This window comes from Xenopus laevis, chromosome 2L (genome assembly GCF_017654675.1).
Source record: "Xenopus laevis strain J_2021 chromosome 2L, Xenopus_laevis_v10.1, whole genome shotgun sequence".
Classification (NCBI taxonomy): domain Eukaryota; kingdom Metazoa; phylum Chordata; class Amphibia; order Anura; family Pipidae; genus Xenopus; species Xenopus laevis.
Window position 1 is genome coordinate 69281550 of NC_054373.1, and position 21968 is coordinate 69303517.

Consider the following 21968-nt stretch of genomic DNA (forward strand, 5'->3'; position numbering starts at 1 on the left):
TGATAATGATACTGCTGATCAAGATTGTAGGTGGTTGATCAATGAAAAAAATCATTCCAAAATATATTATTTATTCAAAGAAACTCTTAACACTGACTGTTCTGATCACTGAATTGTGATTCTTGTTGGTGTGTTTACATTTAATGCCCACAGATCTCTAGTTATTTATTCAATGTTATTATTATTAAATTATATATAAATTATTAATAAAAGAAATGCTTGTAAGTTCCTGTAGTTTGTTTGGGTTCATTATTTGTAGCCTAGAAATAGTCCTATGTGACACCACCCAACATCTCCCTATCTTAGGACTGGTTTCTTCTTATGCCTTGTTTTGGGATGGGGTGTGTAAGTGAGGATCAGGTGTCCTTTGCATTCACACTGTCCCTCTCTCTATTAGGATTTTTTGATCAGAGATCAGAAAGAGAGGGAGTGAGGAGGTGACAGTGGGAGAATGGAGGGAGGAGGCAGAAAGGGCAGAAAGCCAGGGGCTGAGTGAGTCTGGGGCACAGGAAAGAGAAGACATATACAACTACTTTGGCAGATTGAATGTGACTTAATTAAGTAGTAGGAAATATTTTAAAATAGGTAATAATCAAACTTTCAGTAAATAACAGGATTTTTAGCCATATTTACAGAATATAAACTGGAACAGTGATATCACTTTACAGCAAGCAGTTATATAAGGACCTTTCTGCCTAAAACAAATACTATATACATTTAAGGAACTGGATTTATAGATTGACTTGTGCCATGCTGTAAGAGAGAGAAAATGGTAGGTACAGGAAAAAGTAACAGGTTTATAGAATCTGGTCAAGAGGAGCAGACACACTCCTGTCACTTAGATAATTGAGCCTTTCTGTTCAGATGACTGGGTTCCAGCCACTTACCCTTGGGCACCCTTAAATAAGGACCATGTCAACAGCAGTTTCCTCCTCATCAATGGACAGAGAGGGGGGCCTTGCAGGACTTGGCAAGAAGGTAGCAAGAAGGGGTTGATTATGTGACGTTTGGTGTAGTTTTCAGTATGAATTGGGCAAATACTGATCTCTCCTCCCTCCCATTAGAACCCATTTGCCGGACTATGCTGGAGGAGGTTAGAGGAGCCATTAGGATTTATTAAGTTGCTGGAATGGGTAAGTGTTACAAAGTTTCTGTTTTAAGTTTGGAGTGCTAATTTGTATTACACAATTACCTCTGCACTCCTTAACACTATGGGGGCACATTTACTTAGTTCGAGTGAAGGAATAGAATAAAAAAAACTTCAAATTTCAAATGATTTTTTTGGCTACTTCGACTTCGAATCGAACGATTCGAACTGAAAATCATTTGACTATTCGACCATTTGATAGTCGAAGTACTGTCTCTTTAAAAAAAACTTCAACCCCCTACTTCGCCAAGTAAAACCTACCGAACCTCAATGTTAGCCTAGGTCCCCATAGGCTTCCTAACAATTTTCTGATAAAAGGAAAATCATTCGATCGATGGATTAAAATCCTTCGAATCGTTCGAGTCGAAGGATTTAATCATTTGATCGAACGATTTTTCCTTCCATCATACGATCGTAGGAAATGCGGTAAATCCTTCGACTTCGATATTCGAAGTCGAAGGATTTTACTTCGACAGTCGAATATCGAGGGTTAATGTATTTTTCTTGTATGTAAATTTTCACATATTTGTGTTTCCTAGATATTGAAAACTGTTCTGTTTCAATAATTATAAAGCTACAAAAAAAAAAAACAGGGAGGGAACTCCTGGTTCGACCGACCATGTTGAGGCACACACATGTGCATAATGATTTGAAACCTTAACCTTGTGAATTCAAAGCGAGTGTGGCATGTGATCTAAGTGTTGCAGGCTCGCAGAGCTGTAAAAAGCCACCCTAAATATCGGGTTTCCGACTATAACCTGTCAGGCTTTCCCTTTACTATGAACCACTACAGTATATAAAGCCCCCCTTAATACTGGGTTTGCGACTATAACCTGTCAGGCTTTCACTTAACTCTGGACCATATATTTCTATACTTGTGACAACATATGAGGACTTTGGTAACTTATGGACATAAGAGTTTATTCATCCTACAATTAACTACTACAATTACAACAAGTTACAAGTTATCATAATGTAAATCAAATCTCATAATGAAGGAAGCATACAACATACAAGGCTTATTTATATGGTATGTTTTAACTATTCTAACCTAATGACTTTGTGTGTGCATATTGTGTTATGTCTAGATGGCTTCAGATACACCACCTATTCCTCATTCCTTGGTTTCTTCTTCTCTGTGTGTAGACCAAATGGAGGAGCTTCCAGTTACTGTTTATCCCTTTGCTCTCCATGACAAGCAGGCTGTAGCCCACTACAGTTTGTTTGTACACATCCTGTAACCAGGATGAAACACTGTCCAGTAATAGTCGCTGTAGACCATGAGATACTTCAAGTCCCATAGGCATCTATTGAATTACAGTAATGTACTATACTGAACACCATCCATTAGGTGCCGCTGTACACTGTGTTCCATGGATATTTCCGGTAAACTCAATTTCTATTAAACTAGTTTTCCTTGGAGATTGTCAACACTTTTTACATGGATTCAGTCTGGGAAGATAACTCTCTTCTTAGTTTGTTTTAGTAACACCAACTGTCTTCCAAACCTTTCTTTTGTTTAGCATAACCATGTTTACAAAGGCTTGCTTGGATAACTATTAGAGTCTCTTTCACTAATATTATTTTCTCATGAAGTCCATTATAACAAGAGCAACCACTGGCAGGGGCTAGTGGAGTGGGGGGAGGAGAATGGGCAGTGAAGGCTAATGAGGGAGGAAGGTTTGTGACAGTCAAGAGGGGAAGTAGGGGACAGAAGAGTAGGGGGGCTGGCCACAGTTTGTCCAATACAGCAAATTCGCCGTTTTGGCTGAAGATGCTGGGGAGGAAAACTCCGAACTGGTGTGTATGGAGCAGGCTGACTCTCGGAGCACCCCGGGAGGCAGTGGCTCTAATATGGGTGGTGGGGGGAGTGCAAGGAAGGAAAGGCAGGTTCTAGTTATAGGGCATTAAATTATTAGAAAGGTGGATAGGGTAATCTGTCGCAAGGCCCCTACATGCCGAACAGTCTGCTGCTTGCCTGGTGCTAGAGTTCGGCATGTGGTGGAACGAGTGGACAGATTATTGGGAGGGGCTGGGGAAGACCCAGCGGTCTTGGTACACATAGGTACCAATGACAAAGTTAGAGGAGGTGGTGAAGTCCTCAAAAATGATTTTAAAAAACTAGGTGCAAAGCTGAAGCTTCCAAGGTAATTTTCTCCGAGATATTACCTGAGCCACGAGCAACACTAAGCAGGAGCATAGGGAGATTAATGCGTGGCTGAAAGATTGGTGTAGAGAGGAGGGTTTTGGGTTTTTGGAGAACTGGGCTGATTTTTCAGTCGGCTACAGGCTCTTTGCTAGGGATGGGCTGCACCTCAATGATGATGGGGCAGCTGTTTTGGGAGAGAAGATGGCTAGAGGGTTGGAGGAGATTTTAAACTAGGTGTGGGAAGGGGGGGTTCAGTAAAAGATTCAGTGGAAGGCAGGTTAGATGAGATAGTGGGCAAAGAAAGGGAAAATGGGGGAGGAGATTTGGCTGGGGATACTGTTAAGGATAGGGAGGACCACATGTCATATGTTCAATATTGTACCAGTATTAAATGTATGTTTACAAATGCAAGAAGTCTGACTGGTAAAATGGGAGAGCTGGAGCTGCTGGTGTTGGAAGGAAAATATGATGTGATTGGTGTGGCCGAAACATGGCTGAATGAGTCGCATGACTGGGCAGTAAATATCAGTGGCTATACTTTGTTTCGGAGGGACAGAGGCAATAGAAAAGGAGGAGGGGTATGTCTGTATGTTAGGCAGGATTTAAAAGCTCATATAAAGGAGGAGGTTATGTTAGAAAATGTGGGGGCAGAAGTCGTATGGGTGGAGTTCTTCACCAATTGTAAAGAATCCAGCAAATTAATTGTAGGAGTATGTTATAGACCCCCTTATGTAAGTGAGGAGGAAGAGACAAAGCTCCTAATGCAAATAGAAAAGGCTGCTAGTTTAGGTAAAGTAATGATAATGGGGGATTTTAATTACCCAGATATTGACTGGAGCAACGGTACTGCCAGATCAGTTAATGGGAACAAGTTTATAAACTTATTGCACGACAATTTTTTAGCACAGGTTGTTGAGGAGCCTACCAGAAAAAATGCTATTCTTGATTTAGTGATCTCAAATGACCCAGAACTTATAGCAAATGTATAAAAAGAACAGAGGCGCCAAAAGAATAAAAGGATATAAACGAGTTTAAAAACCAAAACTTGGTAATCAGAGGAGGCAGTAGTGGACTTACCTCCTCCAAGCAGACACAAAACGAGTGTAATTAAGCAGTCAAAATTTATTAACGAACTCCAATCAGTGCAACGCGTTTCACGGGCTCAGACCCGCTTCTTCAGGCAATAAACATAGGAGTTATAGCTGTGAATTTCAGAGACCAAAGTGACAAATAGTATGCTGTATGCTTATTCATCAAAACAAAAGCTTTTTTAGTATTACAAAAATATGTATGGTAGTCATTATTCTGGGATAAAGGTATGGTGCAGGGATTGGTTAGCTATTAAAAAATGTGGGGGTTTTGGGATATACCAACGTAAAGGTTGATAGGTATTAAAGGATACAACAATTATACAGGTGAAGTGCAGTAAATAGGGTAAAAAGGAAGTGCAGTGAGCAAAAACATAGTGGGGCTGCAAAGTTAATATAAAGTCATAACTAACAAAACAGATAAGGCATAGAGTGGTGTGTGGTAATAAATAAGACTCACCATCTGGCAGTAGTATACACACTTAGCGCCTCTGTGCCGGCGAAGGACGCCTGAGTGTCTTTTATAGTGAGAGTTTGGAGGGAAACCAGCATCTTACAAACAGGAAGTGCATCATAGGGAGTGCATCATAGGGGGGCGGGGGTTAAGGCAAAAGGTTCAATACTATAGTATAGGAAGTAAATAGTCACCATGTTGGGAGGGGCAGTGTGGGGGTTACTTAGCCGCCATGTTGGATGGGGCAGAGTAGTGAAATAGGTACATAAAAGTGTGTGAGGGTACACATATAAGAAATAGGGGAGTGTTGATCATATTGATGTGGGCAAGCGGCTATAAAATCAGGGCAGGTTATTAAAATAGAGTGCCATAGTGCATGATGCCTGAATAATAACCATATGGAGCAAAAACAGGTTGCTTATACAGAATAATAAAAACATGATCTAAAACATATATTAAAAATTGTAATCAAAAACATACATCCATAAAGTATCAGATACTGTGATCAAATATAGTACATTGATATATAGAATATACCATATGCCACCTTATTTATTATTCCAATGTTCTAAAACATTGGAAGTTTGAATCAAAAATAAAATATATGTTGTTTATTCACAGTAAAAACATGAGACTGTAGGTCGTAAATACGTAAAAAATTCGTTAAAAATATATATAAAAGAACCATAAAAGAGAGGACTGACTAAAAGTGTTAACGGAACAGAACGGATATGATTATGGGGGTTAATATTTAATAAATTTTCTCTAAGACCTCGTTGAGTCCTTCAGGAACGAGTGTCTTTAGGGTTTGGATCCAATACATCTCAAGTTTTTTAAGTTTTTCAAATGCCGCCGGTTCTGTCTCATTGATATTATCTATAAGGGTGATGGAGAAAGTGTCGGGATTGCTCTGGTGTGCTGAGTGAAAGTGACGTGAAACACTGTGCATGGGGAATTTGTTCAAAATATTCCTTTTATGTTGACCTATCCGGCTCCGGGCCTCTTGTGTGGTTCTGCCAACATATTGGAAATGACAGGCACAGGTGATAACGTAAATTACAAATTTAGACTGACAGGATATGTGTTTTTTATGGAGTACTGGATATTGGTAACCGTGGACATGAAATTGGAGGTATTGGAAACAAAAGAACAGGCTAAACAGCGGGGGCGGTGGCAGGACCAGGAGCCCAATGTCAGTGGTACTTGATCAGGTGTGTTATTGTTGGTCTTGGGATTGCGGAGCCTGCTGGGAGCTAATAAATTCCTAAGGTTTGGTGCTCTCCTGTATGTGATTAATGGTTTGTCGGGTAGTAGGGGTCTTAAGTATGGGTCCTGAAGTAGAATTTCCCATCTTTTGTTAAGTATGGATCTGATTCCCTGGTGTTCTTTACTGTATTGAGTAATGAACCGGGGTGGATTGAATTGGGTATTGATTATGGTAGTGGTATTCTGATCAAGGGGTTGTTGTTTTGCTTGATGACAGGCGTCTTTGATTAATTTTCTCGGGTATTTTCTTGCTAAGAATTTTTTCGTGAGTATTTGGGATTGTGTGGTATAATCGTGGTGATCGGAACAGTTACTATAAATGCGTCTAAACTGACTGTAAGGTGTATTCTGAGTCCAGGGTCGATGATGGAAGCTTTTGAAGTGGATGAAGTTGTTGGAATCTACAGATTTAAAAAAAGTTTTGGTTTTTATCTGATCATGTTCTGTGAAGATAGTGAGGTCTAAAAAATCAATGGATGTGGGATGGTGTTGCGAGGTGAATTGAAGGCCGGCTCTATTAGTATTAAGGAAGTGTATAAAGGATGTGTGATGTCCCCCTTCCAAATGAAGAAGAGATCATCAATATAGCATGGGAAATGTAGTTTTTCCTGTTTTTTTCATAAAAAACTTTCAGTTCATATATTTTTTCATTGATCTCTCCTACATGTATTCACCTTATGTTATTATTTTGCTTTTCTATTCCCTGTTTACATTTTGTTTGTTTTTATATTAAGTATCTTTCATAAAAAAGCTCTTAAGTTAATATCTATATTTAACCCTTGTGGTATGAATGTGTGCATTTTGTAGATCCATTTGCTTTCTTCTTGTAATGTTTTCCTTGTTAAGTCTTCCCCTCTCCAATCTTTTTGTACTATGCTTACACCCCAAAATTTCAAATCTTTGGCTTTCTGATTATGACACTCTTTAAAGTGCTTTGACACACTGTGATTCATGACTCCCTTTTCTATATTTCTTATGTGTTCGTTAATTCTTTCCCCTTAATTTCCTGTTAGTTTTGCCAATGTATTGAAGGCCGCAAGGGCATTCTAAACAATATATCACATTTTGTGTTGTGCATTTAATACAGTGATCAATGGTGTGTTCTTTTTTTGTCACATTGGATATAAATTGTGTCCTTTTCTTCCCGTACTTACAGGCTTTACAGAGTGCACACGGAAAGAAACCTTTCCACTCCTCCTTTGGTTTTTTAATTTGTGTTCTCTCTGTAGGAATGAAATTACGTACTATTATTTGACTTAAGTTGTTTGCCCTTTTATATATTACGCTTGGCTTTTGGGGGATTTTCCCTTTTAGGAGTTCATCTCCCTCCAGGATGTTCCAATGTCGATTTAAAATCCTCTTTATTTCTTGTGCCCCCGGGGTGTAAGAAGTGATGAACGATAAACTTAGTTGTTCATTAATTGGTTCCTTTTTCTTTTTCTCTTTCAATAAATCTACTCTATCTATTCCTCTTAGTTGTTTTCTCGCTTCTTGGATAAGTTTATTTTTGTACCCCCTCTGTTTAAACCGTTCTGACACATAATTCAGTTGGCCTTCTAGCTCTATTGGATTGGAGCAGTTTTTCTTTAGATGACAGAATTGTCCATACGGAATATTCTGGAGCCATGTGGGATTGTGGTTACTGGTGCTTAATACATAGTTGCAGACATCTACCTTTTTGAAATAGGTTTTAAAATCCAGGAAATCATTGTTTTTATTCTTCCTTATTTCTAGATCCAAGAAGTTTATTGTCTCCTGGCTATAGATTAAGGTGAATTCTAAATTTTGATCATTTTTATTAATGTCATTGACAAATTTTAGCATTTCTTCTTCCGACCCTTGCCACAAAAACACTATGTCGTCTATGAAGCGCCGCCATAGGACCAGATCACCCCCCAGCTTAGATGTTACATTATACTGCTCCCAGTGTCCCAGGAACAGATTTGCATAGCTGGGGGCGAATCTCGTTCCCATGGCGGTGCCCCATATCTGTAAATAGTATTTATCCCCAAACCAGAAGTAGTTGTGGTTTAGTATATAGGAAATGGCCTCTATTATGAATTCCTTTTGGTTAGTCGGCATATTTAGGTCTTTTTCCAAATAGTGTGTTACGGCCCTTATTCCTAATTCGTGTTGAATTGAAGTATATAAAGATTTAACATCCAAAGTGCATAAAAATGTTCCTTGTTTTAATTTTACGTTCTGTAAATCTCTGATCACTTGAGTTGAGTCCTTTAAGTAGCTAGGCAAACTTAATACATAGTTTTGTAGTATTTTATCTACGTATTCTGACATATTACATGATATTGAATTTATGCCGGACACGATGGGTCTGCCTGGTGGATTTTTTATATTCTTATGTATTTTAGGCAGACAGTAAAGGACCGGGATTTTGGGATTTTTCATATACAGATATTCTTTCTCCTTCTGATCTAGGATTTCTTCTTGTGCTGCCTTATCAATTATTATTTTTATTTTTCTATTGAAAGTCTCTGTGGGATCCCCCACTAATAATCGATATGTATTACTATCTGAAATGAGATCCATGCACATTGTTTTATAATTTTCTGTGTCCATCACTACCAAGCCGCCCCCCTTATCCGCCGGCTTGATAGTGATGTCCCTATTATTTTGTAGGCCCTTTAGGGCTTCTTTCTCTTTTTTCGTGATATTGTGTTTCATCGGTTTTTTTGCCCACTTTTTTTGTAATATGTCTAAGTCTTGTTTTACCAATTTTTCGTATATTTGAATATAAGGGCCTTTTTCGTCCTTTGGAATATATTCTGACTTCTTTTTTAAACCCGTATGATAGTATCGGGGTTTTTCTTGTGTATTTTGTGGAGGGGGATTTCTATTTATGATCTCACTATTATTAAAGGCTCTCTTTAGTCTCAATTTTCTAATGTGTTTTTCTGCATCCACGAATAGATCAAAACCATTGAGCCTGTTGGTGGGTGCAAACGTTAGTCCTTTACTCAAAACATTCTGTTCGGGTTCTGATAATTTAATGCTGCTTAGATTAAATATTCCTAATAAGTTCCCCTCCTTACTTCTTGTCTTGGGATTCTTTGATTTTGTGCCCCCCTTTTTTCCTCTCCTCCTTGTTTCCACCTCCATGTTTCCCTTTCTTGGTGTGTCTGTGTTATCCATTCCTCTGGTTCCTCCCTCCTCCTGAAATTCTGTGTTGCCCATGAGTTTTCCTGGTGTCTGTCCTTTCCCCTTTCCCTCCTTTCCTGTGTATGCCAGTGATTCTGTTCCTTCCAAGGTGTCTGTTTTTTTCTTTCCCCAAGTGCTTGTGTGTTCTGATGTGTTTTTCCTTTTGTGGTTGTCTCCCACCTTTCTTGGTTTTGTGACATTCCCTTCTTTATTTTGTTTTCTTTCCCTGTTGTGTCCTTGTCGTTGTGATACATTTTGTTCTTGGTGTCTCTTTCCCTGGTGTAACCTAAAAAATGTTTCTCCCCTGGGGCTTGGTTTGCCCTTTGTGTATCTTTTTCTACATTCGTGCCTCCCCTTTGTGACCACACCCTTATTTGTCCACTATTATAATCATATTTATCCCTTTTGAACTTGTGTTGTTTGATACCTATTATCTTTTTCTCTTCTTCACCTAATTTCTTCACTATTCCTTGTTCCAACACTTCATATTCCCGTGTATTTTCATATATATTCATTTTCTTTTGCAATTCACTGATCTCTTTATCATATTTTATCAGTTCCAAGTTCCTTTGTTTAACAATGAGTTTAATTAGATTATTTGTGCAATTTTCCAGGATTTCTTCCCACTCTTTTTGGAATTCTGTGTTATCAGTTCCAAAAGTGGCATTCTTTTTAATTCGTAAACCCCTTGGGGTGATTTTATGTTCTAAATATTTTTGTAAAGTAGTTTTATCCCACCATGCACCATGCAACATTAGTTTTTCCAGGTCTTGGAACTGATCTACTAGTTCTATATCAACCAGCTCCGATGGATCGCTGGTATCTGTATTTATGGTTTGGAAGATTTCTTCCAAATCATAATTTCTGCTGTTCCTAAAAGCTAACATTTTTATGAGAGAATAAAACAGTAAAAACAATATATAGCTTACAAAATGCAGCCCAATATAAAATGTCAGTCTCTTAGAATATTTCTTGCCGACCCCTCCACAGTCTCTCAACTGTATATGAATCCAAAATCGAACATATATATACCCCCCAAAAGGGATATGTATAAGAAGTGATCAGCGCCTGTGGCAACAGAAATAAAAAACAGACATAGCGCAATATGTTCACAAATGTGAAATATCACCCCGTGCGTGCACTGGATGTTAAGTGGATGTGTTCTCCCCTTCTTCTTTAAATGGCTATTAACGAGGGTATAGAGTGGCAATACAGGTGGACAGAAGAAAAGAAAAGTGCTTTTCCTGTGAAATAAAATATATTCCAAAGATGCAGATGCCTCCACCTTCTGTATAAAATGCCTACTTACAAACCACTGCCGTGGTATGGTGTATTTAACATGAATCTCTTTCGGGTTCCTCCTTCAGCGCTCACCACTCCTTCCGAGTTCCCAAGCAGGAATACAAATCGATGATAGTGTAACACCGTTTATTTAAAACATAATTAAAAACAATTAAAATTCACACTCACATTTCCCTTGCGGGTTTTTGCGCATTGAGTCCAAACAACAGTCTTTCTGGGGTCCCCAGGGGCAATCCTGTTAGCTCACTCCAAGCTCTTGTCAGCTCACTTCAGGTGCCTTGATCTAGGTTGTTGTGTCCCCCAAACTATGCCTAACGCGTTTCGCTGGGTGTTACCAGCTTCCTCAGAGGCGTCTCTGCCATATTTGTTTGTATCCTTCCTTTTAAAGGCCTTTCCAGCGTGTTCGTTCCGTTTCTGCCTTCACTTCCGGTTTGTGCGTTCCAGCTTGCGTTCCAGCTTGCGTTCCAGCGTCTTCACTTCTGGTTTGGCTAACTCTCAGTCTTCTCAACATTATAATAAAGGCAGTATATCTCTCTCCTGCACCTCCTTTTCATCACCCCTCTGGCTAAAAACCCCCATTAAGCCACAATACAACAATCCAGCCCAAAGTATATATACAAAAAAAGGCACATTTTTAGCATTGTATAAGGATAATGATCAGAGGGGATCATGGGAGATGTAGTTCCCCCTTTTTTTTTTCTAAATCAATAAGCTTTGTTTTCATACACATATATATATACAAATGATGCATATCTTTTGGCAACATATAAAGGCAACAATTAAGGAGAATCATGGGAAATGTAGTTTTTCCTGTTTTTTTCATAAAAAACTTTCAGTTCATATATTTTTTCATTGATCTCTCCTACATGTATTCACCTTATGTTATTATTTTGCTTTTCTATTCCCTGTTTACATTTTGTTTGTTTTTATATTAAGTATCTTTCATAAAAAAGCTCTTAAGTTAATATCTATATTTAACCCTTGTGGTATGAATGTGTGCATTTTGTAGATCCATTTGCTTTCTTCTTGTAATGTTTTCCTTGTTAAGTCTCCCCCTCTCCAATCTTTTTGTACTATGCTTACACCCCAAAATTTCAAATCTTTGGCTTTCTGATTATGACACTCTTTAAAGTGCTTTGACACACTGTGATTCATGACTCCCTTTTCTATATTTCTTATGTGTTCGTTAATTCTTTCCCTTAATTTCCTGTTAGTTTTGCCAATGTATTGAAGGCCGCAAGGGCATTCTAAACAATATATCACATTTTGTGTTGTGCATTTAATACAGTGATCAATGGTGTGTTCTTTTTTTGTCACATTGGATATAAATTGTGTCCTTTTCTTCCCGTACTTACAGGCTTTACAGAGTGCACACGGAAAGAAACCTTTCCACTCCTCCTTTGGTTTTTTAATTTGTGTTCTCTCTGTAGGGATGAAATTACGTACTATTATTTGACTTAAGTTGTTTGCCCTTTTATATATTACCCTTGGCTTTTGGGGGATTTTCCCTTTTAGGAGTTCATCTCCCTCCAGGATGTTCCAATGTCGATTTAAAATCCTCTTTATTTCTTGTGCCCCCGGGGTGTAAGAAGTGATGAACGATAAACTTAGTTGTTCATTAATTGGTTCCTTTTTCTTTTTCTCTTTCAATAAATCTACTCTATCTATTCCTCTTAGTTGTTTTCTCGCTTCTTGGATAAGTTTATTTTTGTACCCCCTCTGTTTAAACCGTTCTGACACATAATTCATTTGGCCTTCTAGCTCTATTGGATTGGAGCAGTTTTTCTTTAGACGACAGAATTGTCCATACGGAATATTCTGGAGCCATGTGGGATTGTGGTTACTGGTGCTTAATACATAGTTGCAGACATCTACCTTTTTGAAATAGGTTTTAAAATCCAGGAAATCATTGTTTTTATTCTTCCTTATTTCTAGATCCAAGAAGTTTATTGTCTCCTGGCTATAGATTAAGGTGAATTCTAAATTTTGATCATTTTTATTAATGTCATTGACAAATTTTAGCATTTCTTCTTCCGACCCTTGCCACAAAAACACTATGTCGTCTATGAAGCGCCGCCATAGGACCAGATCACCCCCCAGCTTAGATGTTACATTATACTGCTCCCAGTGTCCCAGGAACAGATTTGCATAGCTGGGGGCGAATCTCGTTCCCATGGCGGTGCCCCATATCTGTAAATAGTATTTATCCCCAAACCAGAAGTAGTTGTGGTTTAGTATATAGGAAATGGCCTCTATTATGAATTCCTTTTGGTTAGTCGGCATATTTAGGTCTTTTTCCAAATAGTGTGTTACGGCCCTTATTCCTAATTCGTGTTGAATTGAAGTATATAAAGATTTAACATCCAAAGTGCATAAAAATGTTCCTTGTTTTAATTTTACATTCTGTAAATCTCTGATCACTTGAGTTGAGTCCTTTAAGTAGCTAGGCAAACTTAATACATAGTTTTGTAGTATTTTATCTACGTATTCTGACATATTACATGATATTGAATTTATGCCGGACACGATGGGTCTGCCTGGTGGATTTTTTATATTCTTATGTATTTTAGGCAGACAGTAAAGGACCAGGATTTTGGGATTTTTCATATACAGATATTCTTTCTCCTTCTGATCTAAGATTTCTTCTTATCCAAGAAGCGAGAAAACAACTAAGAGGAATAGATAGAGTAGATTTATTGAAAGAGAAAAAGAAAAAGGAACCAATTAATGAACAACTAAGTTTATCGTTCATCACTTCTTACACCCCGGGGGCACAAGAAATAAAGAGGATTTTAAATCGACATTGGAACATCCTGGAGGGAGATGAACTCCTAAAAGGGAAAATCCCCCAAAAGCCAAGGGTAATATATAAAAGGGCAAACAACTTAAGTCAAATAATAGTACGTAATTTCATCCCTACAGAGAGAACACAAATTAAAAAACCAAAGGAGGAGTGGAAAGGTTTCTTTCCGTGTGCACTCTGTAAAGCCTGTAAGTACGGGAAGAAAAGGACACAATTTATATCCAATGTGACAAAAAAAGAACACACCATTGATCACTGTATTAAATGCACAACACAAAATGTGATATATTGTTTAGAATGCCCTTGCGGCCTTCAATACATTGGCAAAACTAACAGGAAATTAAGGGAAAGAATTAACGAACACATAAGAAATATAGAAAAGGGAGTCATGAATCACAGTGTGTCAAAGCACTTTAAAGAGTGTCATAATCAGAAAGCCAAAGATTTGAAATTTTGGGGTGTAAGCATAGTACAAAAAGATTGGAGAGGGGGAGACTTAACAAGGAAAACATTACAAGAAGAAAGCAAATGGATCTACAAAATGCACACATTCATACCACAAGGGTTAAATATAGATGTTAACTTAAGAGCTTTTTTATGAAAGATACTTAATATAAAAACAAACAAAATGTAAACAGGGAATAGAAAAGCAAAATAATAACATAAGGTGAATACATGTAGGAGAGATCAATGAAAAAATATATGAACTGAAAGTTTTTTATGAAAAAAACAGGAAAAACTACATTTCCCATGATTCTCCTTAATTGTTGCCTTTATATGTTGCCAAAAGATATGCATCATTTGTATATATATGTGTATGAAAACAAAGCTTATTGATTTAGAAAAAAAAAAAAAAAAAGGGGGAACTACATCTCCCATGATCCCCTCTGATCATTATCCTTATACGATGCTAAAAATGTGCCTTTTTTTGTATATATACTTTGGGCTGGATTGTTGTATTGTGGCTTAATGGGGTTTTTTAGCCAGAGGGGTGATGAAAAGGAGGTGCAGGAGAGAGATATACTGCCTTTATTATAATGTTGAGAAGACTGAGAGTTCGCCAAACCGGAAGTGAAGACGCTGGAACGCAAGCTGGAACGCACAAACCGGAAGTGAAGGCAGAAACGGAACGAACACGCTGGAAAGGCCTTTAAAAGGAAGGATACAAACAAATATGGCAGAGACGCCTCTGAGGAAGCTGGTAACACCCAGCGAAACGCGTTAGGCATAGTTTGGGGGACACAACAACCTAGATCAAGGCACCTGAAGTGAGCTGACAAGAGCTTGGAGTGAGCTAACAGGATTGCCCCTGGGGACCCCAGAAAGACTGTTGTTTGGACTCAATGCGCAAAAACCCACAAGGGAAATGTGAGTGTGAATTTTAATTGTTTTTAATTATGTTTTAAATAAACGGTGTTACACTATCATCGATTTGTATTCCTGCTTGGGAACTCGGAAGGAGTGGTGAGCGCTGAAGGAGGAACCCGAAAGAGATTCATGTTAAATACACCATACCACGGCAGTGGTTTGTAAGTAGGCATTTTATACAGAAGGTGGAGGCATCTGCATCTTTGGAATATATTTTATTTCACAGGAAAAGCACTTTTCTTTTCTTCTGTCCACCTGTATTGCCACTGTATTGCCACTCTATACCCTCGTTAATAGCCATTTAAAGAAGAAGGGGAGAACACATCCACTTAACATCCAGTGCACGCACGGGGTGATATTTCACATTTGTGAACATATTGCGCTATGTCTGTTTTTTATTTCTGTTGCCACAGGCGCTGATCACTTCTTATACATATCCCTTTTGGGGGGTATATATATGTTCGATTTTGGATTCATATACAGTTGAGAGACTGTGGAGGGGTCGGCAAGAAATATTCTAAGAGACTGACATTTTATATTGGGCTGCATTTTGTAAGCTATATATTGTTTTTACAGTGTTTCACGTCACTTTCACTCAGCACACCAGAGCAATCCCGACACTTTCTCCATCACCCTTATAGATAATATCAATGAGACAGAACCGAAAAACTTAAAAAACTTGAGATGTATTGGATCCAAACCCTACAGACACTCGTTCCTGAAGGACTCAACGAGGTCTTAGAGAAAATTTATTAAATATTAACCCCCATAATCATATCCATTCTGTTCCGTTAACACTTTTAGTCAGTCCTCTCTTTTATGGTTCTTTTATATATTTTTTTAACGAATTTTTTACGTATTTACGACCTACAGTCTCATGTTTTTACTGTGAATAAACAACATATATTTTATTTTTGATTCAAACTTCCAATGTTTTAGAACATTGGAATAATAAATAAGGTGGCATATGGTATATTCTATATATCAATGTATTATATTTGATCACAGTATCTGATACTTTATGGATGTATGTTTTTGATTACAATTTTTAATATATGTTTTAGATAATGTTTTTATTATTCTGTTTAAGCAACCTGTTTTTGCTCCATATGGTTATTATTCAGGCATCATGCACTATGGCACTCTATTTTAATAACCTGCCCTGATTTTATAGCCGCTTGCCCACATCAATATGATCAACACTCCCCTATTTCTTATATGTGTACCCTCACGCACTTTTATGTACCTATTTCACTACTCTGCCCCATCCAACATGGCGGCTAAGTAACCCCCACACTGCCCCTCCCAACATGGTGACTATTTACTTCCTATACTATAGTATTGAACCTTTTGCCTTAACCCCGCCCCCCTATGATGCACTCCCTATGATGCACTTCCTGTTTGTAAGATGCTGGTTTCCCTCCAAACTCTCACTATAAAAGACACTCAGGCGTCCTTCGCCGGCACAGAGGCGCTAAGTGTGTATACTACTGCCAGATGGTGAGTCTTATTTATTACCACACACCACTCTATGCCTTATCTGTTTTGTTAGTTATGACTTTATATTAACTTTGCAGCCCCACTATGTTTTTGCTCACTGCACTTCCTTTTTACCCTATTTACTGCACTTCACCTGTATAATTGTTGTATCCTTTAATACCTATCAACCTTTACGTTGGTATATCCCAAAACCCCCCCATTTTTTAATAGCTAACCAATCCCTGCACCATACCTTTATCCCAGAATAATGACTACCATACATATTTTTGTAATACTAAAAAAGCTTTTGTTTTGATGAATAAGCATACAGCATACTATTTGTCACTTTGGTCTCAATTCACAGCTATAACTCCTATGTTTATTGCCTGAAGAAGTGGGTCTGAGCCCGTGAAACGCGTTGCACTGATTGGAGTTCGTTAATAAATTTTGACTGCTTAATTACACTCGTTTTGTGTCTGCTTGGAGGAGGTAAGTCCACTACTGCCTCCTCTGATTACCAAGTTTTGAAACTCGTTTATATCCTTTTATTCTTTTGGCGCCTCTGTTCTTTTTATACAATACTAAGTCCACCCTGGGTGGAGGGTTGATACCCTTTTTCTATCTACAGAGAGCGACTTCTTAATCCTGAGTGGGGTCAGGACAATCTCCCCACCTGCCTTTACAGTGGTTGCCTATTGGTAACCTTGGTTTGTGAGTATATGTTATCTACTCTTATTTCATTATCTCTTACCAATACATATTACACTATGGGGGCTCTTGGTGTTCCTTTTGTTTATAGCAAATGTGCAAGTCATTGAACTCCTGGGTAATAGTGACCATAATGTTATATCTTTTAATGTCTGGTGCAAAAAACAAAAATATACTGGGGCAACAAAAACCATGAATTTTGCCAAAGCTAATTTTAGTGCCTTGAGGGCTGCCCTACAGAGCATTGATTGGGGCATTAGGTTTTCAGCTAAAAACACAGAACAGAAATGGTTGTCCTTTAAAATGATATTAAATCATTACTGTTCTCAATTTATTCCCTTAAGGACTAAACGTAGAAGCTCTAAGAATCATCCTGTGTGGCTTAATACAGAGGTAAAGATGTTAATGGGAAAGAAGAGAAAGGCATTTAAAAACTACAAATCTGTAGGGACAGAAGCTGCATTTAATGAATATAAACACTGTAATAAATGTTGTAAATCAGCAATCCAGAAGGCTAAGAAAAGAAATGAAGAGTTAATTGCGGTGGAGGTGAAAACTAACCCTAAAAAGTTTTTTAAATATATTAATAGTAAAAAGATGCAGGTTGAGAGTGTTGCTCCATTAAATAATGGTACCAGTATGGTTGTAACAGATACAGATAAGGCAAATGTGTTAAATCAGTTCTTTTCTTCAGTGTATACAATAGAGTAGTCTGGGTTCATAGGCTCACATAATAACTGCACGAATGGTTCAGCTCAATCTAGTCAGTGGCTGACTCAGGATATGATTCAAAAAGCTTTAATACAAATTAATGTAAACAAGGCTCCAGGGCCTGATGGCATACACCCCTCGGGTTCTAAGAGAGCTTAGTTCAGTTATAGATCAGCCCTTATTTCTGATTTTCTCAGATTCACTGTCATCTGGTATGGTGCCTATGGATTGGAGAAAAGCTGATGTTATTCCAATATTTAAAAAGGGATTACGATCTCAGCCTGGCAATTATAGGCCAGTAAGCTTGACATCTGTGGTGGGCAAATTATTTGAAGGCTTGTTAAGGGATCACATTCAAAATTTTGTCCTAATGAATGGCATTATGTCAGGGCCCGAAGGCTCTGTTGTAGTGTGGACCAAGGAGGAGACAACAACACCAAGTTCGCGGTACAAAAGGATTTATCAGGAGAATAGTCGTAAGCAGGCAAATGGTCAATACAGGCAGCAAGGATCAGAATCGTTAAACAGGCAAGAAGTCGGTACACGGATAATCAGAATAGCAAGAAATCACACCCAGGAACTATACAAGATAGACCTATAATTGGGCAAAGACAGAAAGGGCAATTGGGAATAAATAGTCCAAGGTTGGCGCCAAAACCTGACGCGGTGACGTCATGACGCCGACGCCGGCGTCCTCACGTTGACGTCCTGACACCGACGCACATTCTGATGCCGGCGTCCATTCCGTCGCCGGCGACCAATCCTGAGGCGACACGTTTCTGACGCAGTCATATTACGACCAGGAAGAGCCGCATGGTGGGGCAGGAGGTCGCCATCTTGGATGTCCCGTGGGGTAAGTTCTACACTTTCCATTACAGTACCCCCCTCCTTAGGGGGGGCCTCAGGACCACCGAGGCTAGGGGAAGAAGGAAAAAGTCTGTGGAACTTACGAACCAGGACAGGTGCATGTACGTCAGAGCTTCTCACCCAAGAACACTCCTCTGTACCGAACCCCTTCCACTCGATAAGATATTGAAGAAAGCCCCTGGAAATACGAGAGTCCAAGATTCTTTTGACTTCAAATTCCTTATGATCGTCAACCAAAACAGGAGCTAGAGAGGAAGAAGAAGAGGGGCAAGACATAGCAGGTTTAAGCAGGGAAACATGAAAAACATTGGGTATCCGCAGCTCAGGAGGAAGTTGAAGACGAACAGCCACAGGGTTGATGATTTCGATGATAGGGAAGGGGCTGATGAATTTAGGACCAAGCTTGGGTGTAGGAATCTTGAGACGAATGTTGTGTGTGGAAAGAAAAACTTTATCACCAGGAATATATGGAGGGGAAGAAATCCTTCTTTTATCAGCAAACTTTTTCTGCACCAGGGAACTCTTCTCTAAGTTTGCCGCAGTAGCATGCCAAATAGCCAACATGTGAGCAGCTTGGTCATTGGCCGCAGGCACATTGGTAAGAAGAAAATCCTGGGAAAAAGCCAAAGGATTGAGACCATAAACACAGAAGAAAGGAGACTTCTGGGAAGAAGAGTGCAGAGCGTTGTTGTGGGCAAATTCAGCCCAGGGAAGAAGATCCGACCAATCATCCTGGCACAAGGACACATGACAACGAAGAAACTGTTCCAAGGCCTGATTGACCCGTTCTGCGGCTCCATTAGACTGTGGGTGGTAGGCAGAAGAAAATTGAAGAGAAATGTTAAGAGCTTTGCAAAGAGATCTCCAGAACTTGGAAATAAACTGGGAACCCCGATCAGACACAATCTCGGCAGGAAAACCATGGAGACTAAATATATGTTTGATGAAAAGTTCAGAGAGTTCGGGAGCAGAAGGCAGTTTCCGAAGAGGCGTGAAGTGAGCCATTTTGCTGAATCTGTCGATCACCACCCAGATGACAGTGTGACCAGACGAAACAGGGAGATCGACAATGAAATCCATCGCCAAGTGAGTCCAAGGTCGAGATGGAATGGGAAGTGGCAAGAGTAAACCCTTGGGGGGGAATGTCCAGACTTAGAAACAGCACAAGTGGAACAGGACAAAACAAAGTCTTTGACATCTTTCCTTAGGGTCGGCCACCAGACCAAACGAGACAGGAGCTCGGTTGTCTTCTTAATCCCTGGATGACCGGCCTGTTTGGAACTGTGAGATTGGGATAAAATGGCATGACGAAATTCCGGAGGGACAAAGGCAACACCAAGAGGAGTCTCTACAGGAGCCGAAGACTGAGCAGAAAGTAACTGAGAGGCACATGAGGGAAACAAGGCAGCAATAATCTTGGTAGAGGGCACAATGGGTACAGGATCTTCGGGGCAGGAATCTTCAGGAGCAAAGCTTCTGGACAAAGCGTCAGCCTTCCTGTTTCTGGAGCCAGGACGAAAGGTGATAATAAAATTAAAACGAGAAAAGAAAAGTGACCACCTGGCTTGCCGGGGATTGAGGCGCTTGAGGGATTGAATAAATTCAAGGTTCTTGTGGTCGGTAAAGATTGTCACCGGAATAGATGAACCTTCAAGCAAATGTCTCCATTCTTCCAAGGCCAACTTAACGGCAAGTAGCTCCCGATTGCCCACATCGTAGTTCTGCTCAGGGGAAGAAAATTTTTTGGAAAAAAAAGCACAAGGGTGGAGTTTACCGTCAGAAGAAGATCTTTGAGACAGAACTGCTCCAGCTCCTACATCAGAGGCATCGACTTCAATGAAGAAGGGGTTCAGGGTGTCTAAGAATTGGAGCAGAAGAAAAGGCTTCCTTGAGGGTCTTGAAGGCTTCGAGAGCTTGAGGAGGCCAGAGTTGAGGTTTACTCCCTTTACGGATCAGGGCAAGAATTGGATGGATCTTGGAAGAAAAGTTTTTGATAAATTGTCTATAATAGTTGGCGAAGCCAATAAATCTCTGAACTGCCTTGACGCTCGTAGGAAGGGGCCAATCCAAAATTGCAGAAACTTTGGCGGGATCCATCTTAAAACCTTGTGGAGAAATGATGTAGCCAAGAAAAGGAATGGAAGAAACTTCGAAGGTGCATTTTTCCAATTTGGCAAAGAGATTGTTTTTCCTCAACCTGGAAAGAACTTCACGCACTTGGCAACGATGATCAAAAAGGTTTTTGGAAAAAATAAGAATGTCGTCTAAGTACACGACCACACACTGTCCCAAAAGATCACGAAAAATGTCATTGACTAATTCTTGGAAGACCGCAGGAGCATTGCAAAGACCGAATGGCATGACGAGATACTCGTAATGGCCATCACGAGTATTGAAAGCGGTCTTCCATTCGTCTCCCTCACGAATCCGAATAAGATTGTAGGCCCCACGTAGATCCAGCTTAGTAAAGAAACTAGCCCCCTTGAGCTGATCAAAAAGTTCAGAGATGAGAGGAAGAGGATATCTGTTCTTTACGGTGATTTTATTTAACCCCCTGTAGTCAATGCAGGGCCGCAAACTACCGTCTTTCTTTTCAACAAAGAAGAACCCTGCTCCAGCAGGGGAGGTAGAAGGACGAATAAAACCTCTTTGAAGATTCTCCTGGATATAAGACTTCATAGCAGAAGTTTCGGAGGGAGAAAGCGGATAAGTGCGGCCTCGGGGAGGCATAGAGCCGGGTAAAAGTTCGATAGGACAATCATAGGGACGATGAGGTGGGAGAGTCTCAGCGGACTTCTTATCAAAGACATCGGAAAAGGCTTGGTACACAGGAGGGAGAGAAGAACTTGAAGACACTGAAGAAACTTTGACAACAGGAACAGCAGGTAAACAGTTGTGTACACAAAATGGACTCCAACGGGAAATTTGTGAGAAGGACCAGTCAATGACCGGATTATGAACACACAGCCAAGGCAATCCCAGGACAACGGGAGTTGAAGGGCAATCGATAAGAAGAAAAGACAGTCTTTCCAAATGCATAGTGCCCACCTTGAAGGAAAGTTCCTGAGTAGACTGCGAGATGATGGCAGAAGAAAGAGGACGATCATCAATCGCCAGGACTCGAAGAGGGGTTGCCAAGGGTTGGAGCGGAATGGCATGGTTATCAGCAAAGGCACGATCCATGAAGTTGCCTGCAGCACCAGAATCGAGGAAGGCCTGAGAAGAGATCTTCTTGGAGCCGAACTGGATTTTAACAGGAAGAAGAAAACGTTGAGCAGAGGAATGGGGAGGAGAACAAATTCCACCCAGGTAAGTCTCCCCAAGCTTACCTAGGTTTTGGAGTTTCCCGGCTTCACTGGGCATTCCTGGGCGAAGTGGGCTTTTCCCCCACAGTAGAGGCATAACCCAGCAGCCCTTCTCCGGAGCTTCTCCTGTTCGGAAAGGCGTGCCCGACCGATCTGCATTGGTTC

The 21968-nt window shown here is 39.7% G+C and overlaps 1 protein-coding gene across 1 annotated transcript in view; it reads left to right on the forward strand.

Moving 5' to 3' along the window:
• Positions 1 to 324: 324 nt before the first annotated feature.
• Positions 325 to 21968, forward strand: part of LOC108704549 (synaptophysin-like protein 2) — an 87541-nt gene continuing 65897 nt past the window's right edge. Inside the window, exons 1-2 of the mRNA XM_041582000.1 lie at positions 325 to 978; positions 1065 to 1133. Coding sequence (XP_041437934.1) covers positions 913 to 978; positions 1065 to 1133 — 135 coding nt within the window. The 5' untranslated portion in view covers positions 325 to 912. The remainder of the gene's footprint in view (positions 979 to 1064; positions 1134 to 21968) is intronic.